General features: G+C 38.6%; 1 protein-coding gene across 2 annotated transcripts in view; it reads right to left on the reverse strand.

The window, feature by feature from the left end:
• Nucleotides 1-638: 638 nt before the first annotated feature.
• LOC114039369 (zinc finger protein 184-like) overlaps nt 639-20,550 on the reverse strand; it is a 56,763-nt gene continuing 36,851 nt past the window's right edge. Inside the window, exon 5 of one of the 2 annotated variants that reach the window (XM_027857084.1) lies at nt 639-2,287. In XM_027857084.1, the coding sequence (XP_027712885.1) occupies nt 723-2,287 (1,565 nt within the window). In that variant the 3' untranslated portion in view covers nt 639-722. Of the gene's footprint in view, nt 2,714-20,550 lie in introns of both variants that reach the window. The other variant, XM_027857079.1, reaches the window with a different exon arrangement.

Genomic DNA, 20,550 nt, shown 5'->3' on the forward strand with positions numbered 1-20,550 from the left:
AAAAACTAAAATCTTAGTAAACGGTCCCATCACTTCCTGGCAAATAGAGGGAGAAGAAATGGAAGCAGTATCAGATTTTATATTCTTGAGCAGATCACTGCAAGATGGTGACTGCAGCCATGAAATTAAAAAAAAACACTTGCTCCTTGGAAGAAAAGCTATGGCAAATCTGGACAGCATACTAAAAAGCAGAGACATCACCTTGCCGACAAAGGTCTGTATTAGTCAAAGCAATGTTTTTTTCCAGTAGCAATGCATGGCTGTGAGAATTGGACTATAAGGAAAGCCGAACACCATAGAATTGCCACTTACAAACTGTGGTGCTGGAGAAGACTTTTAAGAGTCCTTTGGGCAGTAAGGAGGCCAAGTCAGTCAATACTTAAAGAAATTAATTCAAGTTGTTCATTGGAAAGTCAAATACTGAAGCTGAAGCTTAAATACTTTAGTCACATAATGAGAAGATGGAACTCATTGGAAAAGACCCTTATTTTGGAAGGATTGAAGGCAGAAGAAAAAGGGAATGGCAGATAATGAGATGGATATAGTATCATAGAAACAACAAACATGAACTCGGACAGACTTCAAGAGATAGCGGAAGATAGAAGGGCCTGGCATGTTATGGTCCATAAAGTCATGAAGAGTCAGACACAACTGAACAACATCAAAAGATCTAGGCATATATGGAAGCAGTTTGACTGAGTGATTTCTTACATTCATTGTGCTTACAAGGTTTCTCTCCAGTGAGTTTTCTGATGCTTGGTAAGGTATGTGTTTTGGCCGAAGGCCTTTCCACAGTCATTGCATATATGAGGTTTTTCTCCAGTATGAATTTTCTGATGCTTTATAAGGTCTGTGGTTCGAGAGAAAGCTTTACCACATTCACTGCATTCATAGGGTTTCTCTCCAGTATGTATTATCTGATGTTGAATAAGACCTGAGCAGTATCCAAAAGCTTTTCCACATTTATTACATTTATAGGGTTTCTCTCCAGTGTGAGTTTTCTGATGGTTTGTCATATTTGTACTCTGGCTGAAGGCCTTTCCACATACATTACATTTGTAGGGTTTCTCTCCTGTATGAGTTCTCTGATGTTGAATGAGTGCTGAGCGGTCACTGAAGGCTTTTCCACAGTCATTACATTCATAAGGTTTTTCACCAGTATGAATCCTTTTATGTTGAATAAGAGCTGAACAATAACTAAAGGCTTTCCCACATTCATTACATGAGTAGGGTTTCTCTCCAGTGTGAGTTCTCTGATGCTGAATCCGGCCTGAGTGATCACTGAAAGCTTTTCCACACTCATTGCATGTGTAGGGTTTCTCACCAGTGTGAATTCTTTGGTGTTGAGTAAGAAATGCACTCTGACTGAAAGCTTTCCCACATTCATTACATTCAAAAGGCTTCTCCCCTGTATGTACTCGCTGATGTTGAGTAAGGTATGTACTCCGGCTAAAGGCTTTTCCACATTCACTGCATTCATAGGGTTTCTCTCCAGTATGAACTATATTATGTCGAATTAGGGCTGAGTAATTACTAAAGGCTTTCCAACAGCTATTACATTCATAGGGTTTCTCTCCAGTGTGAGTTCTCTGATGCTGAACAAGTGCTGAACAGTCACTAAAAGCATTGCCACAAACATTACATTTATAGGGTTTCTCTCCAGTATGAGTTTTCTGATGCTGGATGAGGTCTGAGCAGTAACTGAAGGCTTTTCCACATTGATTACACTCATAGGGTTTCTCTCCACTATGAATTATATGATGTCGAATGAGAGCTGAGTGGTCACTAAAGGCTCTCCCACATTCATTACATTCATAGGGTTTCTCTCCAGTATGAATTCTCTGATGTTGAGTAAGGTGTGCACTCTGGCTGAAGGTTTTCCCACATTCATTACATTTATAGGGTTTCTCTCCAGTGTGAATTCTCTCGTGCAGAGTAAGATGTGTGCTCTGGCTAAAGGCTTTTCCACATTCACTACATTTATAGGGTTTCTCTCCAGTGTGAATTCTCTGGTGTTGAGTAAGGTATGTACTCCGACTAAAGGTTTTCCCACACTCACTACATTCAAAAGGTTTCTCCCCACTATGTATTCTCTGATGTTGAATAAGGGCTGAGCAATAACTGAATGCTTTATCACATTCATTACATTTAAAAGATTTCTCCCCTGTATGAGTTTTCTGATGATTTGTGAGGTGTGCACTCTGGCTAAAAGCTTTTCCACATTCATTACATTCATAGGGCTTCTCCCCATTATGAATTCTTTGATGCTGAATAAGGGATGTGTGACCTCTAAAAGTTTTTTCACATTCGTTACATTTACAAGGTTTCTTCCCCTCATGGATTTGCTGGTGAATAGTCAGACATGCATTTTGTTTGAAGCTCTTTTCATGTGCATCACATTTATATAATCTCTCCTCCGAAGGAACACTCTGTTGTGTGACAAGAATTGGCCTCAGATTGAGTTTTTTCCCACTGTGATTGGATTCTGACCCTTTTTCTTCAGTAGATGTTTTGATGTGGGAAAATGTAATATTCTGCAGATATTTCCCCTGATTTCCCACCTGACTCTCAAACTGGGCCTTCAATTTCCAGACTTCTCCCAACATAGAGTCCTGGGGAACACTGTTGGAGAGTCTTTCCATTAACATACCCTGGGATGATCTTTCTTCCTGTTTTGGAACTGATTCCTTGATTTCAGACCTAGTCTTCGAATCTGAAAGAAATTTAAAAATATAAATTTAAAAGCACAAAAATACAAATATCCATTTGTCTTTGTGTTGTGATGAAGAAGACTACTACAATAAGAGAAGCATGAAACTAAAAATAATTCCTAGTATGTATAACTGGAATTTTACCTTTTAATTGCAAAAAAAGTATTTACTTCATAAAAGCCACCTAATGGTTACATAACACTTAATATTTTTCAAAGTGTTATCATATGACTTCTTTCATTTAAACCATATAACTGCAAGGTAAATAAGTAGTATCCTCTGGGAACTATAAGATTCTCATGGTTCTCTGTCTAGGTTTCCCCAAATCACAAATAAATGACAAGTTTGGTATTCCCTTACTGTTCGTGGTGAGTTGAGTGTATGTGAGCTTGTTTTATATTTTGATACAGACTTACAGATTGTATAGAAAGGGTGGGCAGCAAAGTGCTCCAATAAATGCAGCAGAGTTGTGATAGAAACAGTAGAGCAGCAGCAAACTGTAAGAATTATTTGAATTAAGGCTTGGGTCAGGTCCTGCTTGTCATTGACATTTCAGATTTGAAATAAAATTCCTGGGATGAATAAGGCTCAAACCAAATTTCTGATGGTCAAAGATCTTTGAGTCTGGGTTCAACATTATTTAGAAGGAGCTAATATGAAGGAGGGGGCAGTTAAGTGGCACATTGGATAGAGTGCTGGGCCTGGAGTCAGAAAGACTCATCTTCCTGAGTTCAAATTTGGCTTCAGACACTTAGTGGCCGTGTGACCCTTTCACTTAACCCTGTTTATCTTAGTTTTCTCATTTGTAAAATGAACTGGAGAAGGAAACAGCAAACCACTCCAGTATGTTTGCCAAGAAAACCTCAAATGGGGTCATGAAGAGTTGGACATGATTGAAACAACTCAACAACACAAATATAAAGGAATGTCCAACCAGAAGGCTGGAAGAGAATTCCAGGTTTAGAAACAGCATCTGTGGGAAAGGATGGATCTATACCTGAAAAAGAAACCTCAGTATTTTTTCTGCACACATTATAGGAATTAAGACTTCCAATTTTTTTTAAAAGATTCATTAATTTATTTATTTTTAGTTTTCAATATTCACATCCACAAGATTTTGGGTTCCAAATTTTCTCCCCATCTTGTCCCTCCCCCAAGCCCAAGACAATGTACATTCTGAATACCCCTTCCCCTAATCTGCCTTCTATCCCCTCCCCCTTTCTCTTATCCCCTTCCTTTTCTATTTTCCTGTAGGGCAGGATAGATTTCTATATACGATTGCCTGTATATCTTATTTCCCAATTGCATGTGAGAACAATTTTTTTAACATTTATTTTTAAAACTTTGGGTTCCAAATTATCTCCCTTCCTCCCTCCCCACCCACCCTCATTGAGAAGGCAAGCAACTCCATACAGGTTATACTTGTGTAGTCATACAAAATACTTCCATGAGTAGTCATGCTATGGAAAACTAACTATATTTCCCTTCATCCTGTCCCACCCCCTGTTTATTCTATTCTCTCTTTTGACCCTGTCCCTCCTCAGAAGTGTTTGCTTCTGATTATCCCCTCCCCCAAGATCTGTCTTTTTATGTACGCACATGGGGAAAGAGACAATGGAAATCAGGGAGGGAAATGAAGAGGTTAAAAAGGGATGTATCTTAAAAGTTTCACTGGAGCTAAGATTAGAATTCAATTTAAGTCCTATTGCCATAGTAATCAACTCAATGAGTGAGGTAGAGGTTTTTTAGCGTGATCTTTGCCGGCACTGTATTGTGACATAGTTAGCATATGAAAATAGACTAAATAGGAAAGGCTTTTGCTGGTTTCAAATTCTGTCACTTACATAGGGCTTAGACATAGAATTATAGAATTTCAGAGTTGAAAGGACTTTTGGGATTCATCTAGTAAGAATTACCCTGATAAGTTTACAAAGTACTTTCCTCACAATATCTCTGTGAGGCAGTTAGTGCCTATAATTATTAACCCTTTTTTATAGATGAAGAAACGGAGGCTCAAAGAGTTACAGAGACTTATCTATGGTCACAAAACTAGTAAATTGTTGCTGGGGTTTGAACCCAGGTCTCTAACTTCAAATGCAGAGCTCTTTCTACTGTATCATGCCCAAGTATTCATCTTATAGATGACTCACAGAATCTAACAGTTGGAAAAACCTCAGAGAACACTATACTTCAGAATCCCTCTCTAACAGCAACAAGTAGTCATCCAGACTCCACTCTCATCTCCAATGTGACAGAACCTCTGGCCTCCAGAGGTGGCTCGTTCTACTTTTGATAAGCTCTAATTATTAAGGTTTTCCTTACCTCAAACATTAATCTGCCTCTTTGTAACTTTTACTTACCATTCCTAGTTCATTCATCTGGTATCAAGCAGAACAAGTTATTCCCTTATGTGTAAGACAGATCTTCAGATACTTGAGGTTAGCTATCATATATCATCCCTTAGGCTTCTTTAATATTCAATGCCTTCAGCTGATCCTTGTATGGCACATCCTGCAGACCTCTCGCTATCCTAGTCACTATCCTTTTGGACTCTAGTTTATTAGTCTTTCCTAAAGCATGGTGTAAGAAATGAAAATACTCTAGAAATAGTCTGACCAGAACTCATCTTTCTTCCCAAACCCTACCCTCAATGAAACTTCCCTATTTTTGTCAAGTATATCACCATTCTTCTAGTCTCCCAAATTCAAAACCTTGGGGTTATCCTGTACTCCTCAGTCTTCCTCATTGGTTGCCAAATTCTGTTGTTTCTATCTCCAAAGCATCCCTTTGAGTCGACGCCTTCTTTCAACTTATCACTAGAGTCATTACTTTTCTTTAGACCCACATCACCTCTCACCAGGACTACTGCAATGGCTTCCTAATTGGTCTTCTTACCTCAAGTCTCCTCCCTACCAATTTGTCTCCATATAACTGACAACGTCTATGGTTTGAGCACAGACCTGACCATGTCACTCCTCTACTCAATAAACCCCAGTGTTCCCCTATTATCTTTAAAATAAGATATTAGCTCTGTTTTGCTTTGAAAGTCTTTTACAACTTGGCTACAGCCTGTCTTTATTACAGTACTCACACATTATTTCCTTTCCCAAACTCCATCGTCTAGTCAAATTTACCTTCTTTCTGTTGCTCAGAAATGGCACACCATCTCCCATCTCCATGCATTTGCACTGGCCATCCCCCATGCCAGGAAAGCACTTCCTCTTTACTTTAAAAAATATCTATTTTATTTGTTTTGATTAGTCAAGATCTGTCTTGTACTCTCTCACTCCAATTTCCCCCTCCCCCACTGAGAACACAAGAAAAACAAAACCCATTAAAAACACATATAGTCAATCAAAGCAAATTTCCACATGGGCTATGTCCAAAAATATATTTGTCTCATTCTGCATATCTCTTCACCTTTCAATCAGGAGATGGGTAGTATGTTTCATCATTAGTCCTCTGGAATCCTGGTTCATCATTATACTGATCAGAGTTCAGCACAACAGTATTCTAACACATTAATTCTTTTTTTTTTAACTTTTTAGGCATTTGGGGTTAAGTGACTTGCTCAGGGTCACACAGCTAGTAAGTGTAAGTGTTTGGTCTGAGGCTGGATTTGAACTCAGGTCCTCCTGACTTCAGGGCCGGTGCTTTATCCCCTGCGCCACCTAGCTGCCCCTCAACACATTTATTCTTGTTGTTGTTTGGTCATTTTCAGTTATGTTTGACTCTTCATGACCCCATGTGGGGTTTTCTTGGCAAAGATCCTGGAGTGGTTTGCCATTTCATTCTCCAGCTCATTTTACAGATGAGGAAACTGAAAAAACTGGGATAAGTGACTTACCCAGGGTCACACAGTTAGCAAGTGTCTGAGACCAGATTTGAACTCAGGAAGATTTCTTCCTCACTCCAAGCCCAGCACCCAATCCAAATGCAATCATCTAGTTGCCCCAACACATTTATTATTAACACTTAAATTATTCATCCCCAATTTGTGGGTACCCTCTCAGATTGCCATTTTTGCTACCTCAAAAGAGCTATATTTTCATACATCCTTATTATTTTGTTAAATTTTCTGTACATCCTTATTATTTTGCTTAGGATTAATCTTTCTATCCTCCTAAATCTATCCTCCCTCTAATTCCCCCTCCTTTATTCTCCCCTCACCCTGCTATTTCACTGTTGAGAGAATTGTACTTCTGTACTCAACTGGGTGTGTATGGATATCTTCCTTCTTTTGATAAATTTAGAAGAGAGTGAGGTTCAAATGTCAACGGCCCACCCCTTCCTTGTTTGTATAGATGTCTACTTATACACCCTAATTATGTGAGGTAATTTCCCTTTTCATCTTCTCTCTTTCCATTATTTTAAGATCATCAAGACATTGGTTTCAGAAAAACCAGGAAAGATCTATTTGAACTGATAGAAAGTGAAGTGAGCAGAACCAGGAGAACATTGTACACAGTAAGAGCAATATTATACAATGATCCACTGTGAATGAATTAGGTATTCTCAGCAATACAATGATCTGAGACAATTCCAAAGGACTTATGATGAAAAATGCTATCTATCTCCAGAGAAAGAAGTGATGGAATTTGAATGCAAATTGAAGTAAATTTTTGGTTTTTTTTTTGGGGGGGGGGTCTGTGTTTTCTTTTGTAACATGGCTAATGTGGAAATATGTTTTACATGACTGCACATTTATAATCTGTATCAAGTTGCTTGCCTTTCAGACAATGAGGGGTGAGGGGAAGAAGGTTAGGATGGAATTTGGAACTCAAAATGTTAAAAAAAAATGAATGTTAAAATTGTTTTTTACATGTAATTGAGGAAGAAACAAAATAACATATTTTTTAAAGATCATCAAGACATAACAGAACCATACCCAGAACTATCTAATTAGACTCCTTCTATGAACCCTAATGATGATAGGGTTCAGAAAGGACGCATGTATCATTTCCCCATATTTGAAAATAAGCAGTTTATCCTTGTTTAGTTCCTTATGATTGTTCATTCATGTTCACTTTTTCATGTTTCTCCTAACTCTTGCGTTTGAATGTCAGTTTCTACACAGTTCTGGTCTTTTCATCAGAAATGCTTGGACATATTCTCTCTTATTAAAGGTCCAATTCCCCACTCCCCACCCCCTGTAGCATTATATTCTATTCAGTTGTATCATTCATGGCTATAAGCCCATATCCTTTGCTTTTGGAGTATCATATTCCAAGTTCTCCACTCCTTTATAGAGATGGCTTCTAAATTATGTGTGATCCTGACTGCAGCTCCTTGGTACTTGAGTGTTTTTTTCTTTCTGGGTGATTATGGTATTTTTCTTTGACCTAGAAGCTCTGGATTTTGGTTATCATTTTCTTTGGAGTTTTTAGTTTGGGATTTCTTTTGGGAGGTGACCAAACTGAACTTTTTATTTCCACTTTGCTCTCTGGTTCTAAGACATGTGAGCAGTTGTTTTTTTTTTTTTTTAAGATTCTTGAAATATGATGACTAGGCTCTTTTTATGATTGGGGTGTTAAGAGAATCAAATAATTCTTATATTTTTTCTCCTTGATCTGTTTTCTGGGTTAGCTGTTTTTACTATGAGATACCTATATTTTCTTCTATTTTTTTTCCAAACTTTTGAATCTGTTCTTAATATTTCTTGTTGCCTCATGGAGTCACTGACTTCTCTTTGGTCCATTTTAAGTTTATGGACTTTCTGACTGGACAACAAAAGAGGTATAAAATTTTGTTCCTTTTGTGCCAAGATATTAATTCTCCTATTCCAATACTTTCTTCCACAGCTCTCATTTCTTTTCCACTTTTTTCCCTGAAGTACTCTCATTTCCACAGAAACATTTTAATCTCCTTTTTATAATGTTCACTTCATCTCTTCCAGGAATGCTAATTGAGTTTGTGTTCAAGCTGTATTTTTCTCTGAGGTATTGCTTATAGATGTTTTGGAGTCATTCTCTTCTTCTGTATTTGTGTCTTGGACATCCCTGCCACCATAATAAGCATTGTGGTAGGGTTCTTTTTTGTTTACCCATTTTCCCCGTCTTCTTCCTGATTTCAGACTTGATTTTAGGGATGAGTTCTGCCACACTTCTGGAAGGAAAGTTGGGAGTGGTCCTATAGCTGCTTTCTTAGGGTACTAAGTATTGTGGATTAAGTATTGTAGGATCTCAGGGATTGACTATGAAAGCTGAGAAGCTTTCAGTACTCCCAAAGTGGTCTGTTCCAAGATAAAGTTTGATTGCTGCCCCCCCGGTCTGAGCTCTTCAAGTTCCTGACTTGGGTTTTGGTCCGTGTAAGGCTTGCCCCTATAATCTAGCTAGAAAACTCTGTTGATTCAGAGTGGTAGAATTGTAGACTCCTCTTTGGACTTAGATTTCTGCCTTTGTTACTCCTCTGCAGACTGGGATAGATTCTGGCAGTGGGAGCTTGCTCTGAATCTGACATCTGAACCATACTGCTGCTGCTGCTGGCTTTTGAACTTCCTCCTTCTTCAGTACACTGCCCAGGGCCTCCCTACCTGAGATGCCAATCCCCTGTGCAGGTCCTCTTTTCAGTCTGCCCTCAGCCTGTGATTGGGAACTGGATAGCCGCGAGTTCGAACCTGTCCCAGTTGCAGTGACCTGGTATAGGTCTGGAGGTGCCCCTTTTACGTCTGGGAACTCCTCCCACCCAGGTGCACAGCTTTTCCCTGGGCACTAGAGTTGTCCAAACATGGTGTGCTATTGGCTCACCCCAGTCCCCAGACCTCTCTGTCTATCTTCTTATGCTGAGCTGGGCTATATAAATGACTCACTGTTTTTCTCAATTTCCTCACTGGGATTTGCTCTGGTGCATTTTTTAGATCTTTTGGAGAAGTATGTGGACTGCAGCATACCACACTGTTTCCTATCATTCTACCATCTTGGCTCTGCTGCCTCCTCCTCAATTTCAAATCATAGGATCCCTCACTTCCTTTAAGACTCAGCTCAAGAACCACCTTTTACACAATACCACTCCTGATCACAAATGCTAATTCCTTCCCTCCCTAAATACCTTTTATTTAACCTTACCTTATATTTATTTTGTATTTACTATGTATGTAATTTTATATGTCCCATCCCAAAATGTAAGCTCCTTGAGAGCAAAAATTTTAATTTTTTGTTTTTAGAACCTGGCACATAGTAAGTGCTTAATAAATGTTTTTTGGTCGACTGGCCAGAGCTGAATACAATGGAACTATTCTGTCCCTCTTCTGGATATTATGATTCTCCTAATGCAGCCTAGAATAGCATTAGATTTTTGGAGGATGGCATGTCATACTACTGACTCCTATTAAGCTTGCAATCTACTACACATATCTCCTTTTGATTTTTTCATATGAACTGTTATATTGCCACATTTTCCCCATGACATACTTGTGAAACAGATTTTTTCCAATGTAAGCATAGCAAACTTTACAATTGTTTCTACTAAATTTCATTTTATTTGATTCAGTCTACCTGCATCAAGAACCTTCAGTTACCTCCTTATCCTCCCTAGAATCCCTAACAACCTGCTATGTGAGACACACAGTATTTTGTTCTACATTTCTCTAAGACAACTATCGTGTATCGTGGCTCCAAAAACCTGTAGCATGCACAGCAGCCATAACCCAGTAAAACTGTCTCAGCAGACAGGTTATACCAGGTTGAGGGTAACTGCCTGGCCTCAAAACTGTCACTGAGTTAGGGGGATGTCTACCCCAAGCATGTGAAGACTTACCCTAAAGCAATGGGTGAATGAGAACAATTTGTTCCAATGACCATGAAGGCAGCTGAAGCCAATGCTGTGGAGTGCTTAGAGCTGGGTCAGACGTCCACTGCATTCTGGGCCATCGTTAGTCATCTTGACTTTTGTCTTGCCACTGGACTTGGGTGACTCAGGAAGACAGAGTGAGGCTGATGACTTTGTGCAACTCTGCCTCACTTAAATCCGATTCGTGAACAAGCAAAGACATCACCTGTGATGTCATTGGTCCTCTTTGAAAATGAAGGGCAAGCAATAACATCCGATCTTGTGTTGTATTAGAGTTATCTGTGGTTTCTTATTCCTCTACTTAACTAAACTTTTTATCTACTTAGCATTCAGTATGGTGTCCTGTACATAGAAGATGCACATGTTTGTTGAAGCAAATGTTTGCTGAACAAATAGAATTGTGTATGTATAGGAACATTAAAGCCCATATCTCAAATAAGACTTTAATAGAAATGAATATATAGAATGCCTACTTAACCCCCAAAGAACAAAGGTATGAAGCCTTCTCTGACACATACTTTCCTCCATTATATACCCAGTCAGTAATGACTCTTTCACCTCAGGAATTCAAATAGTATTTTATATTTCTTAGTCACTTTTTTTGTATTCTAGTTATTTATATCCTATACTAAAGTCCTCCTTGATGTTTCATCATGGTGTGCAGGTGCCCCTGAGATCTGAAAAACTGTCCCAACAGAATGCAAGTTTTGGCAGGTCCCACTGGGCTGGAAAAATTTTGAGTATAGGAGTAGAGAGAATTGTTTGATGAGTAGCCTAGCAAAATTCAGAAAGGCTGGCTACCAAAAGATAGGCTACTAAGTTACAATTTTTTTTACCACATCAACTCATGAAATCATCTACTAAATATGAATTGGTTGTGATCTGCATCAATGGAAGGAGAACCCACACAAATGAAATCATAGGTCTTTTTGAAATATCTATATATGGGTTGTATCTCCCTACAAAAGTGATTAATAAGCTAAAGTCTGATTGTTTTGTCTAATAATTAGTAATAGATGACACATCTTCAGAGCTTTAAGGTTTATGATATATTTTACATGCATTATCCCATTTAATCTTCAAAAGAGTATATGAGGTAGGTACTATCATCTTATAGAGAAAGAAACCTCTTAATCAGAGTTCGACAACTAGGATTCAAAGCCATGTTTCTCTTGACTCTAAATCTATTACTCTTTTCACTTAATACTACATTGCCTTTTAAGGGAATGTTTATCTAGATTCTACATTTCCCTGTGTCCAACAAAGTACCATTCAGAAAGTTTGCAATATGTTCTTCAGTCTGATTCTGTGTTCCTTTTGACCTCCTATATTTCAGGATTCTCCTCTTTATCTCAACATGAGCAAGTCTTGACATTTATATGTGCAAATGAATTTATCTCCTTGTTTTGTTGGCCAAGGGGTTACACTAATGAGGTAGATCAGATTCAAGGACAAAAAAAGCTAATAATATACCTGGTGATTTGAAGAAAGTAACTAGAGCTATTCTTCTCTTCCTTCACTAACCCCTTGCTTTGTAGGAGATATGATTATATTCTAAAGATGGCTGGACTAGAGAAGAGAGAAAGAAAAAGAGAATAATGAATTATAGCCACTGCTAAATGACAAAGAGAAACAGAAGCTATCTGTGAACTTGAGGATGAAGGGCACCTAAATAAAATGAGGACAGGATGTTCTGCTGATGCATGTAAATGAAGGTATAGTAAGGGTCAATAACAACTATGAAGGGACATCTAGTAGAGTTGAGTGAATGACACTTGGGGAAGACCAAGGGAGGAATAATATTTACATGGTCAAGAAGAGGGATAAGTAAAAAAAAAAACAAACCAAAAAAAGGTGGCACAGTGGGTAGAGCATCGGCCCTGAAGTCAGGAGGACCTGAGTTCAAATCTGGCCTCAGACCAAACACTTGTCGCACTAGCTGTGTGACCTTGGGCAAGTCACTTAACCCCGATTGCCTCACAAAAAAAAGAAAAACAAAACAAAACAAAGAAGAGGGATAAGTCTTAATGAATATAATGCCCTATTTTCAGATGCTAAATTGGAATCAGGCTAATAGAGCTGTGAGCTAATTTCCATTGCTGGAACTATGTACAGTCAATAAATATATAAATGTGTTTAGTGTGTCTACCTTACTCTGTGAGCTAGCTCTCTACTAGATAGGGAGAAGATTGGAGATGAGAGAAGGGAGAGTTCAAGAGTTTGAGAAAGAGAGGCCTACAATGGGGGAAAAGCTCCAAGAGCAGCAGCTTTGACTGCCCAACCCTTCATGTGTTGCCTCTACAATCCCACTACTATTTCTTTCTTGCCCTGAGTAATTTGGTATAGTAATAGCTAGTATTTATATAATACTTTGAAGGTTTACAAAGTACTTTACAAATATTAACTCACTAATTAGCAACTTTGGGAGCTGGGTGCTATTATTAATCCCCATTTTACAGATAAGGAAACTGAGGCAGACAGAGGTTGGTGACTCTAGTAAGTGTCTGAAGTCATATTTGAATTCCAGTCTTCCTGACTCCAGGCCTAGTACTGTGTCATTTAACTTCTAATATTAGTAAAATTACTCTCTTATGTAGTCCCCTCCCCAAACCATTTTGAACCCCAATACCCAAGAAAGGCCTAAAACCTGGACTGGCCAATCAGAAGAGACATTTTGGCCCACTCTGGGCTTAATTTACCATAATGCTTTGCGTGCTCTGGACATGCTTTTCTTTGATCTCTGAGTGAACTCAAAATGCCCCTTCCTGTGTTTGTAACTATAGGATCAGATGAAGCTGACCAGCATTCTCCTGTTTACGCCCACCAAGGACAGGATGCCTGGGAATGGACACTCTCTTGAATAGTGGGACTTTTCTTATCATAGTGTTTTATGGACATATACTATGTTACGTCATGTTAATGGTAAAAGAAACAGATATCCTGGATCTATAATTTCAATTGACACTTTAACATTTCTCTTATCTTATTATATTTACAATCTATTCACTTAAGAAATTCCTTTCTCATATCATGGTTAGACATTTGGAGACCATAATTTTGGCTGACATAGGCATTCTGAGCCAGGAAAGGAAGGAGGGGTGGGAGGGAATTGCTCTGAACATATGAAAATCCTCTTTGTCTATCTTTGGGTTCATTTACACAATGGGCTCCTGTGCGTATCTCTATATGCATGTTCCACAAGCTTTATGAGAAATAAACACTCATATTCAGACTAATTTTGTTGTCTTTCTAAAAATGAACTCAGTAATGGTTGACACTTGTAATTATGCATTCTTGTCAAGTGCCCCTGCTGATACTTATCAGCAATTTGTATATTACTTACAGTATTAGAGAGTTGCCTGAAAGCACTGAGAGATTAAGTGACTTGCCCACAGCCACACAGCTAGTAGCTGTAAGAAGCAGGAATTCATCCCACCTCTTCTTGACTCTAAGGCTGGCTACACCATACTGCCTCTCACTTTACTCCCACAGGTGCTTAATAAATATTTGCTGAATTGAATGGGATATAAATATAGGCTCTTTAATATGGAATTCAAGGCTTTCCAATATTCTGTCCTTCACTAACAATACCCCACTGCTATTGTTACTACTAGCTAGCATTTATATAGAGCTTTAAGGTTTGCAAAGCACTTGACAAACATTATCTCATTTTACCCTCACAACAACCCTGGAAGGTGCTATTATTCTCCTCTTTTTACAGATGAGAAAACTGAGGGAGGTAAACATTGCCCAAGGGTTTGCCCAGAGTCACACAAGCTATTAAGTGTTGGGATTGGAATTTAGGTGTTCTTGACTCCTCAGTTAGCACCAAATCCATGAAGCCACCTGATTGCCTCAAATACTACATATTAAATGCTCCAGTCAGCCTTGTCTTTTCACTATCCTATCCCCCCCACACAAAATTTTCTCTCCCTTGGCAATTTTCTCTCCCTCACTTCTATTTAAATCCCAACCTTACTGTAGAGTACAACTCAGATTCTACATCCTGTATGAAACCTTCCCTAACCATCACTGGATACACAGCGTCCTTCCCTTCTTTAAGTTCTTTAAGTCCTTATTATTGGTACTATTCATGTACGTGATATGTGTTCATGCACTTTCTTATGTCATTATGTAAGCATTTCTTGTAAGTTTGTAGCTTGTTCCCCCAATAAGATAAACTCTCAGAGCATCCTCTAACAATAATATTCTATATTCCAATTTGTCTCTATCCAAGATAGTGCCCTATGCAATACTGAGGATATACCCCCAGCACTTAGCACAGTACATAGGCACTCAGTAGAGGCTTAATAAATGTTTGTTGAATGAAACTGAATAGTAGCTACTGTCTTAATGAATGAAAGAAGTAGGCGCAGAGGAGTACAATAGGCAGGTAGGGATCAATTATTATGAAGTATACCAGGATAAGCTTAGTCTTTCTAGGGAAAAGACTTTGAAAAAAAAATATAGTTGGATGATGAAACTACAGAACATGGGGGAAAAAACATACCTATACTTTGAGAACCAAGACGATTTCAGGAAAGAAAGAGTAAACCCCAACTCATCTTGAACCTGGCTTTATGAGGCAAAGCAGTCACTCCCTCCTCCTCCTCTGTACTCTTTTCTTGAGAAAAAGCAGAATTTTGAAAAGGAAGACCTGGGAGGTAAATCTGACTTCACAGATATCACTGAGATTGGGTAGGGTGAGAGCTATGATTGCAACATAGTTCTGGATGAGTATATCTTAATCAAAGGAAACAGGAAAAATAAAAGGAGGAAGGGATATAATTGTATGTTAAGAATATACATTCATGTGAGGAAATCTGGCTACCAGATCGAGATACATGGTGGATGGCATTTGGGTGCAGATGAATGAATGCAGGTGTCATAGAATCATAAAGCTAGAGTTAGCAGAGGGCAGGCAGTCAACAAGCATTGATTAAGCACCTCTTCCTAAGACAATTCAAACAGATTATCAAATTCTGAAGATCACCTATCTGAAGATAAGGTACTGGACACTAAGGTCCTTTCTTGAGCTAAATTGCCAAGCATTCAAACTCTACTGCAGAGAGTGCAACTCTGGCAGGCTGGCCACGTTGTTTAAATGCCAAACATACGTTTGCCTAAAAGACTATTTTATGGAGAACTCATACAAGGCAGGTGTTCACATGGTAATAAGAAAAAACAATACAAGGACACTCTAAAGGACTCTCTGAAGAACTTTGGAATCAATTTCCTGACATGGGAGACATTGGCAAAGGACCACTCAGCATGACTTGCCTGCATCAAAGAAGGTGAGCAAAGAAGAACTGTAGTAGCTCAAAAGAAGTGTGAGATGCTCAAATTTAGAAACAGCTCCACTCCAAATGTTCTTATGAACTATTTGTGCCCAACCAGCCTGTGGGAGAGCCTGCCAACCTCATATTGGTCTGATCAGTCACAGTTGGACACACTGTACCTTGACTCCAAAATAGTGATGTCATTTTAATCCTCTTCAAGAATGAAGGACAACAATCAACCATTAAGCTCCTACTATCTGCCAGGCATCATGCTAACCACTGGGGATACAAAAAGAAGCAAAAAACCATCTTTGCCCTCAAGAAGCTCTCTAAGAGGACACCTAGTCCAACCCCTTCATTTAACGTACAAGGAAACTGAGGTCTAAGAAAGTTAAGTAATTACTGTGATCTAAGTAACACAGACAGTAAGCATCAGAGGTAGGATTTGAAACCACAGCTTTAACTCCAAAGGCAGCACTTCTTTTATTAACCTATGTAAAAAAGAACTAACTTTGTTACTGGATTACATGCTACAGACCACCAGATAAGACAGAGGATGACTGGGATGAGGAATTTGAGAAACAAATCACAAAGTCTGGCAAAGATGCACAATGTAAAATTAATGTAGGATTTTAATGATCCAAATATTTGTAGAAGAGCCCTCTCTGCTAAAAACAGAGCTAATAATTTCTTGATTTACTGTAATGATAACTAGATCCTTCAAAAGGCAGTGGAAACAAAAAGGGGAAATTCTATTCTCGATCTGATTCTCACTAACAAGGAGGAACTATACTGAGGTGAAAATGATGGGAAGCTTGTGAGGAAGTGAACCCTACACCTCTTAGATTTTGTAAATGAGAAGAGAGCCAGCCAGCCAGCCAGAAAAACAGCCTAGCTTTGGAGAGAGCAGATTTATAGAATTCAAAGGAAAGACAAGATAGGTAGGTGCACATTCTATAAGGCGAGTCAATCCAGGAGAGATATAAAACTCTCAAAAATGAAGTTTTGAAGACACAAAAGGGAACAATTCCAATGAAGATCAAAAACAGGAATGGCTAAAGAGATTGATGTGAACACAGAGAACTCATCAATCAATTTAGATTTAATATAGATAGATTAATATTTTGCATTTTAATCTATCTATACAGCAGGGGAAAAAAAGCAAGTGGAGGAAAGAGAATGAATATGGAAGCATGGCACAGTACAGTAATAATGTTAAAAGTCAGAATCAATTTGGACTGATGAAGAAAGCTAAGGATAATCCCCCAAAAGGATATTTTAACAATATTAGGGGGGAAAGGGAGACCAATGGAGGGGCATGTTTGGGATGAATGGGACACTGACAACTGACAACAGAGAGAAGGTCAAGCTGCTTAATTCCAACTTTGCTTTTGTTTTCTCTGTCATGGAAATTGACCTTTGTACTAGAAAGGCCCAGAACAACTACAACAAAAAATGGTGATGGGGAGCCAATATATAAAGGAGAGCACTAAATGTCCATGATGAATTCAAGTCACCTAGCACAGATAAACTACAACCTTAGATACTAGTAGGCATGTACCAGGCTCCATCTCCCCTGGGAGAACTGGAAAGGTACCATACAAATGAAGGGCAAACGTTGTCCTTATTTTCAAAGAGTAGAAGATAAAGAGTGATCAAACAGTGACTTCCATGCCTGATAGAAATCTTTAAAAGATCATTAAAAATATGGTTAGAGAACACCTATAAAACAAGCAATAATTATAAAGAGCCAGCATGGCTTTATCAAGAGCAAGTTAAGCCAGACTAACCACATCTCTTTTTTTGATAGTGTTACTAAACTGTAGATCAGAGGGATATTGTGGATGTAGATGACCCAAATTTTTAGCAAACCACTTGACAGATATCGCATACTTTTCTTATAGGAAAGATGGAGAGACCCTGGGCAAGTCACTTAACCCCAATTGCTTTTAAAAAATAAATAAAAAGTGTTTAAAAAAAAAGAAAAGATGGAGAGAAAAAGACTAGTAAAATTAGATGGCATAATAAGTGGATGAAAGGACTGACTCAAAAAGTAGTTAGTTTTTTATCAACTTGAAGGGCTCCAGTGGTGTGCCTCATGGATTTAAGGTTGGCCCTATTTAATATTTTTATCAATAATGTGGGTAAAGGTACTGATTCATCAATTTTCCAGGTAACATAAAGTTGGAAGATATAGCTGGCACACTGAATAAGATTCAGGATTCAAAAAGATCTTGAAGAGGCAGCTAGGTGGTGCAGTGGATAGAGCTCCAGCCTTGGAGTCAGGAGGACCTGAGTTCAAATCCAACCTCAGGCATATGACACTTACTAGCTGTGTGACCCTGGGCGTCACTTGACCCCAGTTGCCTCACCAAAAGAAAAAAAAAAGTTACCAAAAAGATCTTGACAGGTTAGAATATGAGGGTGGACTTAATTATATTACATTTAACATGAATATGTGAAAAAATCTTCTACTTGGATTCAAATATCAAGTTAACTAGCATAGGATGTGGGAGGAATGATTAGTCAGTACTTTGCCTGAAAAAGGATCGAGTGTCAGTGTCAGCAGCATAATATAGGAGCAAAAAAAAAAAAAAAAAAGCTAATGTGATCTGAGCCAACATTAAGAGAGGTAGTGTCCAAGAATATGGTGATAGTCTCAAGAGACTCTGTCCTAGTCAAATCACATCTGGAGTGACTGTAAGTTACTTTAGGAGGGCAATCAGGATGCTGAAGGACCTTCACAGAAGAATTAGTTGTAGGAAAAGGGAGTAAGCCTAAAGAAGAAAAGATTCAAGGTGATATGATAATTACCTTCAAGTTTTTGAATAGTTATCATGTGGAAGAGATATAAGACTTGTTCTGTTTTGCCTGAGAGAAAAGAACCCAAAGCAATGGGACTCAGCTTGATGTTAGGAAAAACTTCTTAATCATTAGAGCTACCCAAAAGTAGAATGGACTGCCTTAGGAGTTAGTAGGTTCCCCATTACTATCTTCAAATAGAAGCTGAATTTATCAAGTATGCTGTACTAGGGATTCTTTTCCAGGAATGAGTTGGACTAGGCCACTGGTGTCCTTAACTCTGAAATTCTGTGAAAACAAAAATGTGAAATGAAAAGACCACTGCTGCTTTATAGCTCTCAGACTCAACTAGCCTAGAAACCCTCCTATATCAGCTGGATGTGTTAATAAGTCCACCCTCCAAATCTAGGGATTAGAGCATATCTAAGAATAGCTTAACTCCCTTAGAAGATCAGAGAAGGTGCATGGATAATGCTGAAAGGGACCTTGATTTTGCCTCTCCAAGTGAGTGCACAAGGAAATGCAAACCTCAGGTAACACTCTAAGAATCTGGGGACAAAGTTAGAAAATGTTACTGTTTGAAATTCCTGTTAATAAAAATCAAAATATGGATGAAAATAACCAGATGTAGAAATAGCCTATAAGAGATGGTTTAAAAATGAATTGCTAATGATACCAAGGTCTCTCCCAAATCTCTTCTCAGGGATATATACCAACATGCTAAATCTCTTCCCATCAATCTAAATATAACTGATTTTTTCCTAATCTGACCAGACTGACCTTCCCTTACCAACTGTACTTTTCACCTCTGTCCATATGCTCTTGGATTAAATCTATAGAGGTAACCATTTCCTTCTTGTTTTCTGGATATTGTGACATCACTCAAGTCCTGATAAATTGGTTGATGATTATTGCTAGTATAACTTCTTCACGTAAATCTCCAGTTTCTCTCTTGAAACTCCGGTCAGAATTTCTGTGTCAAGCTTGTCTTTGAAGATGGACTATAGTTCTAGAGAAATATGTAGCAGGGGAGGCCTTTCCCTTTTATTTTATTTTCAAGAGTCCAACTTGTCGTGTTCCTAGGGAAAGAGGGACCTAGAACCCAAGGGGGAAATATCTCTTCAGCCGGAAATTTTTCTTCCTAGAACTCAAATGTCTATTCCCAAGCAAGGACCTAAATCTCAGGAAAAGTAGGTGAGAATAGTCAAGGCAGCATGACTAGAGCATACTAACATTGGACCCAGGGAGATCTGTAGTTAAGTTCTGAATCTGACATATACTGCCTCTGTGTCCCCAGGTACTCTTTAAAACTAAGTTACAGATAATTAAAGAGGTAATTTTCACATCAAGAGTTTCCTACACTAATGAAATTGGGAGGAGGAGAGAGACTTAGTGACTACAGGCAGAGCATACACATAAAATCAAGCAAGGCACTGAGAGATCCCAAGTCATACAGGGATGTCTGCTTTCCCAGAATATCAGATGGGATACTAGTGAGTAAGTGAGTAAATGAGGCAGTGGGGTAATGAGAAAGAGGAAGGGAATAAGGATTTATTAAGTGCCTATTATGTGCCAAGCACTGTGTAATGGAAAGAAGCTCGAGTTTGAGGATCAGTATTTAAATTCCAACTCTAATGACTACTACCTTTATGAAATGTCAGTTGACCTACCTTGATCTAATTTGCCTCATTTATGAAAGCATTGATGATTCAATGAGACAAATAACAAATAGGGTTCCTGGACTCAACTCAGACTCATTCATTTTTCTCCAACATGCTTTGATACTCAAAATTGAAAATGACTGTGATTATCTCCTGCCCAGATTATCTCCTACTTCAGAACTAAGTGCCCAGATTTGGATATACAGCAGCAACAGCAGTACCAGCACCAGCACCACCAGCAGCTGTCTGGGGACTACCGGTCAAGTCTTTCTCCCCCAATACATTTCTGATCTTATGATGACATTCTCC

The sequence above is a fragment of the Vombatus ursinus genome, unplaced genomic scaffold, assembly GCF_900497805.2.
Source record: "Vombatus ursinus unplaced genomic scaffold, bare-nosed wombat genome assembly UNPS02011916.1, whole genome shotgun sequence".
Classification (NCBI taxonomy): domain Eukaryota; kingdom Metazoa; phylum Chordata; class Mammalia; order Diprotodontia; family Vombatidae; genus Vombatus; species Vombatus ursinus.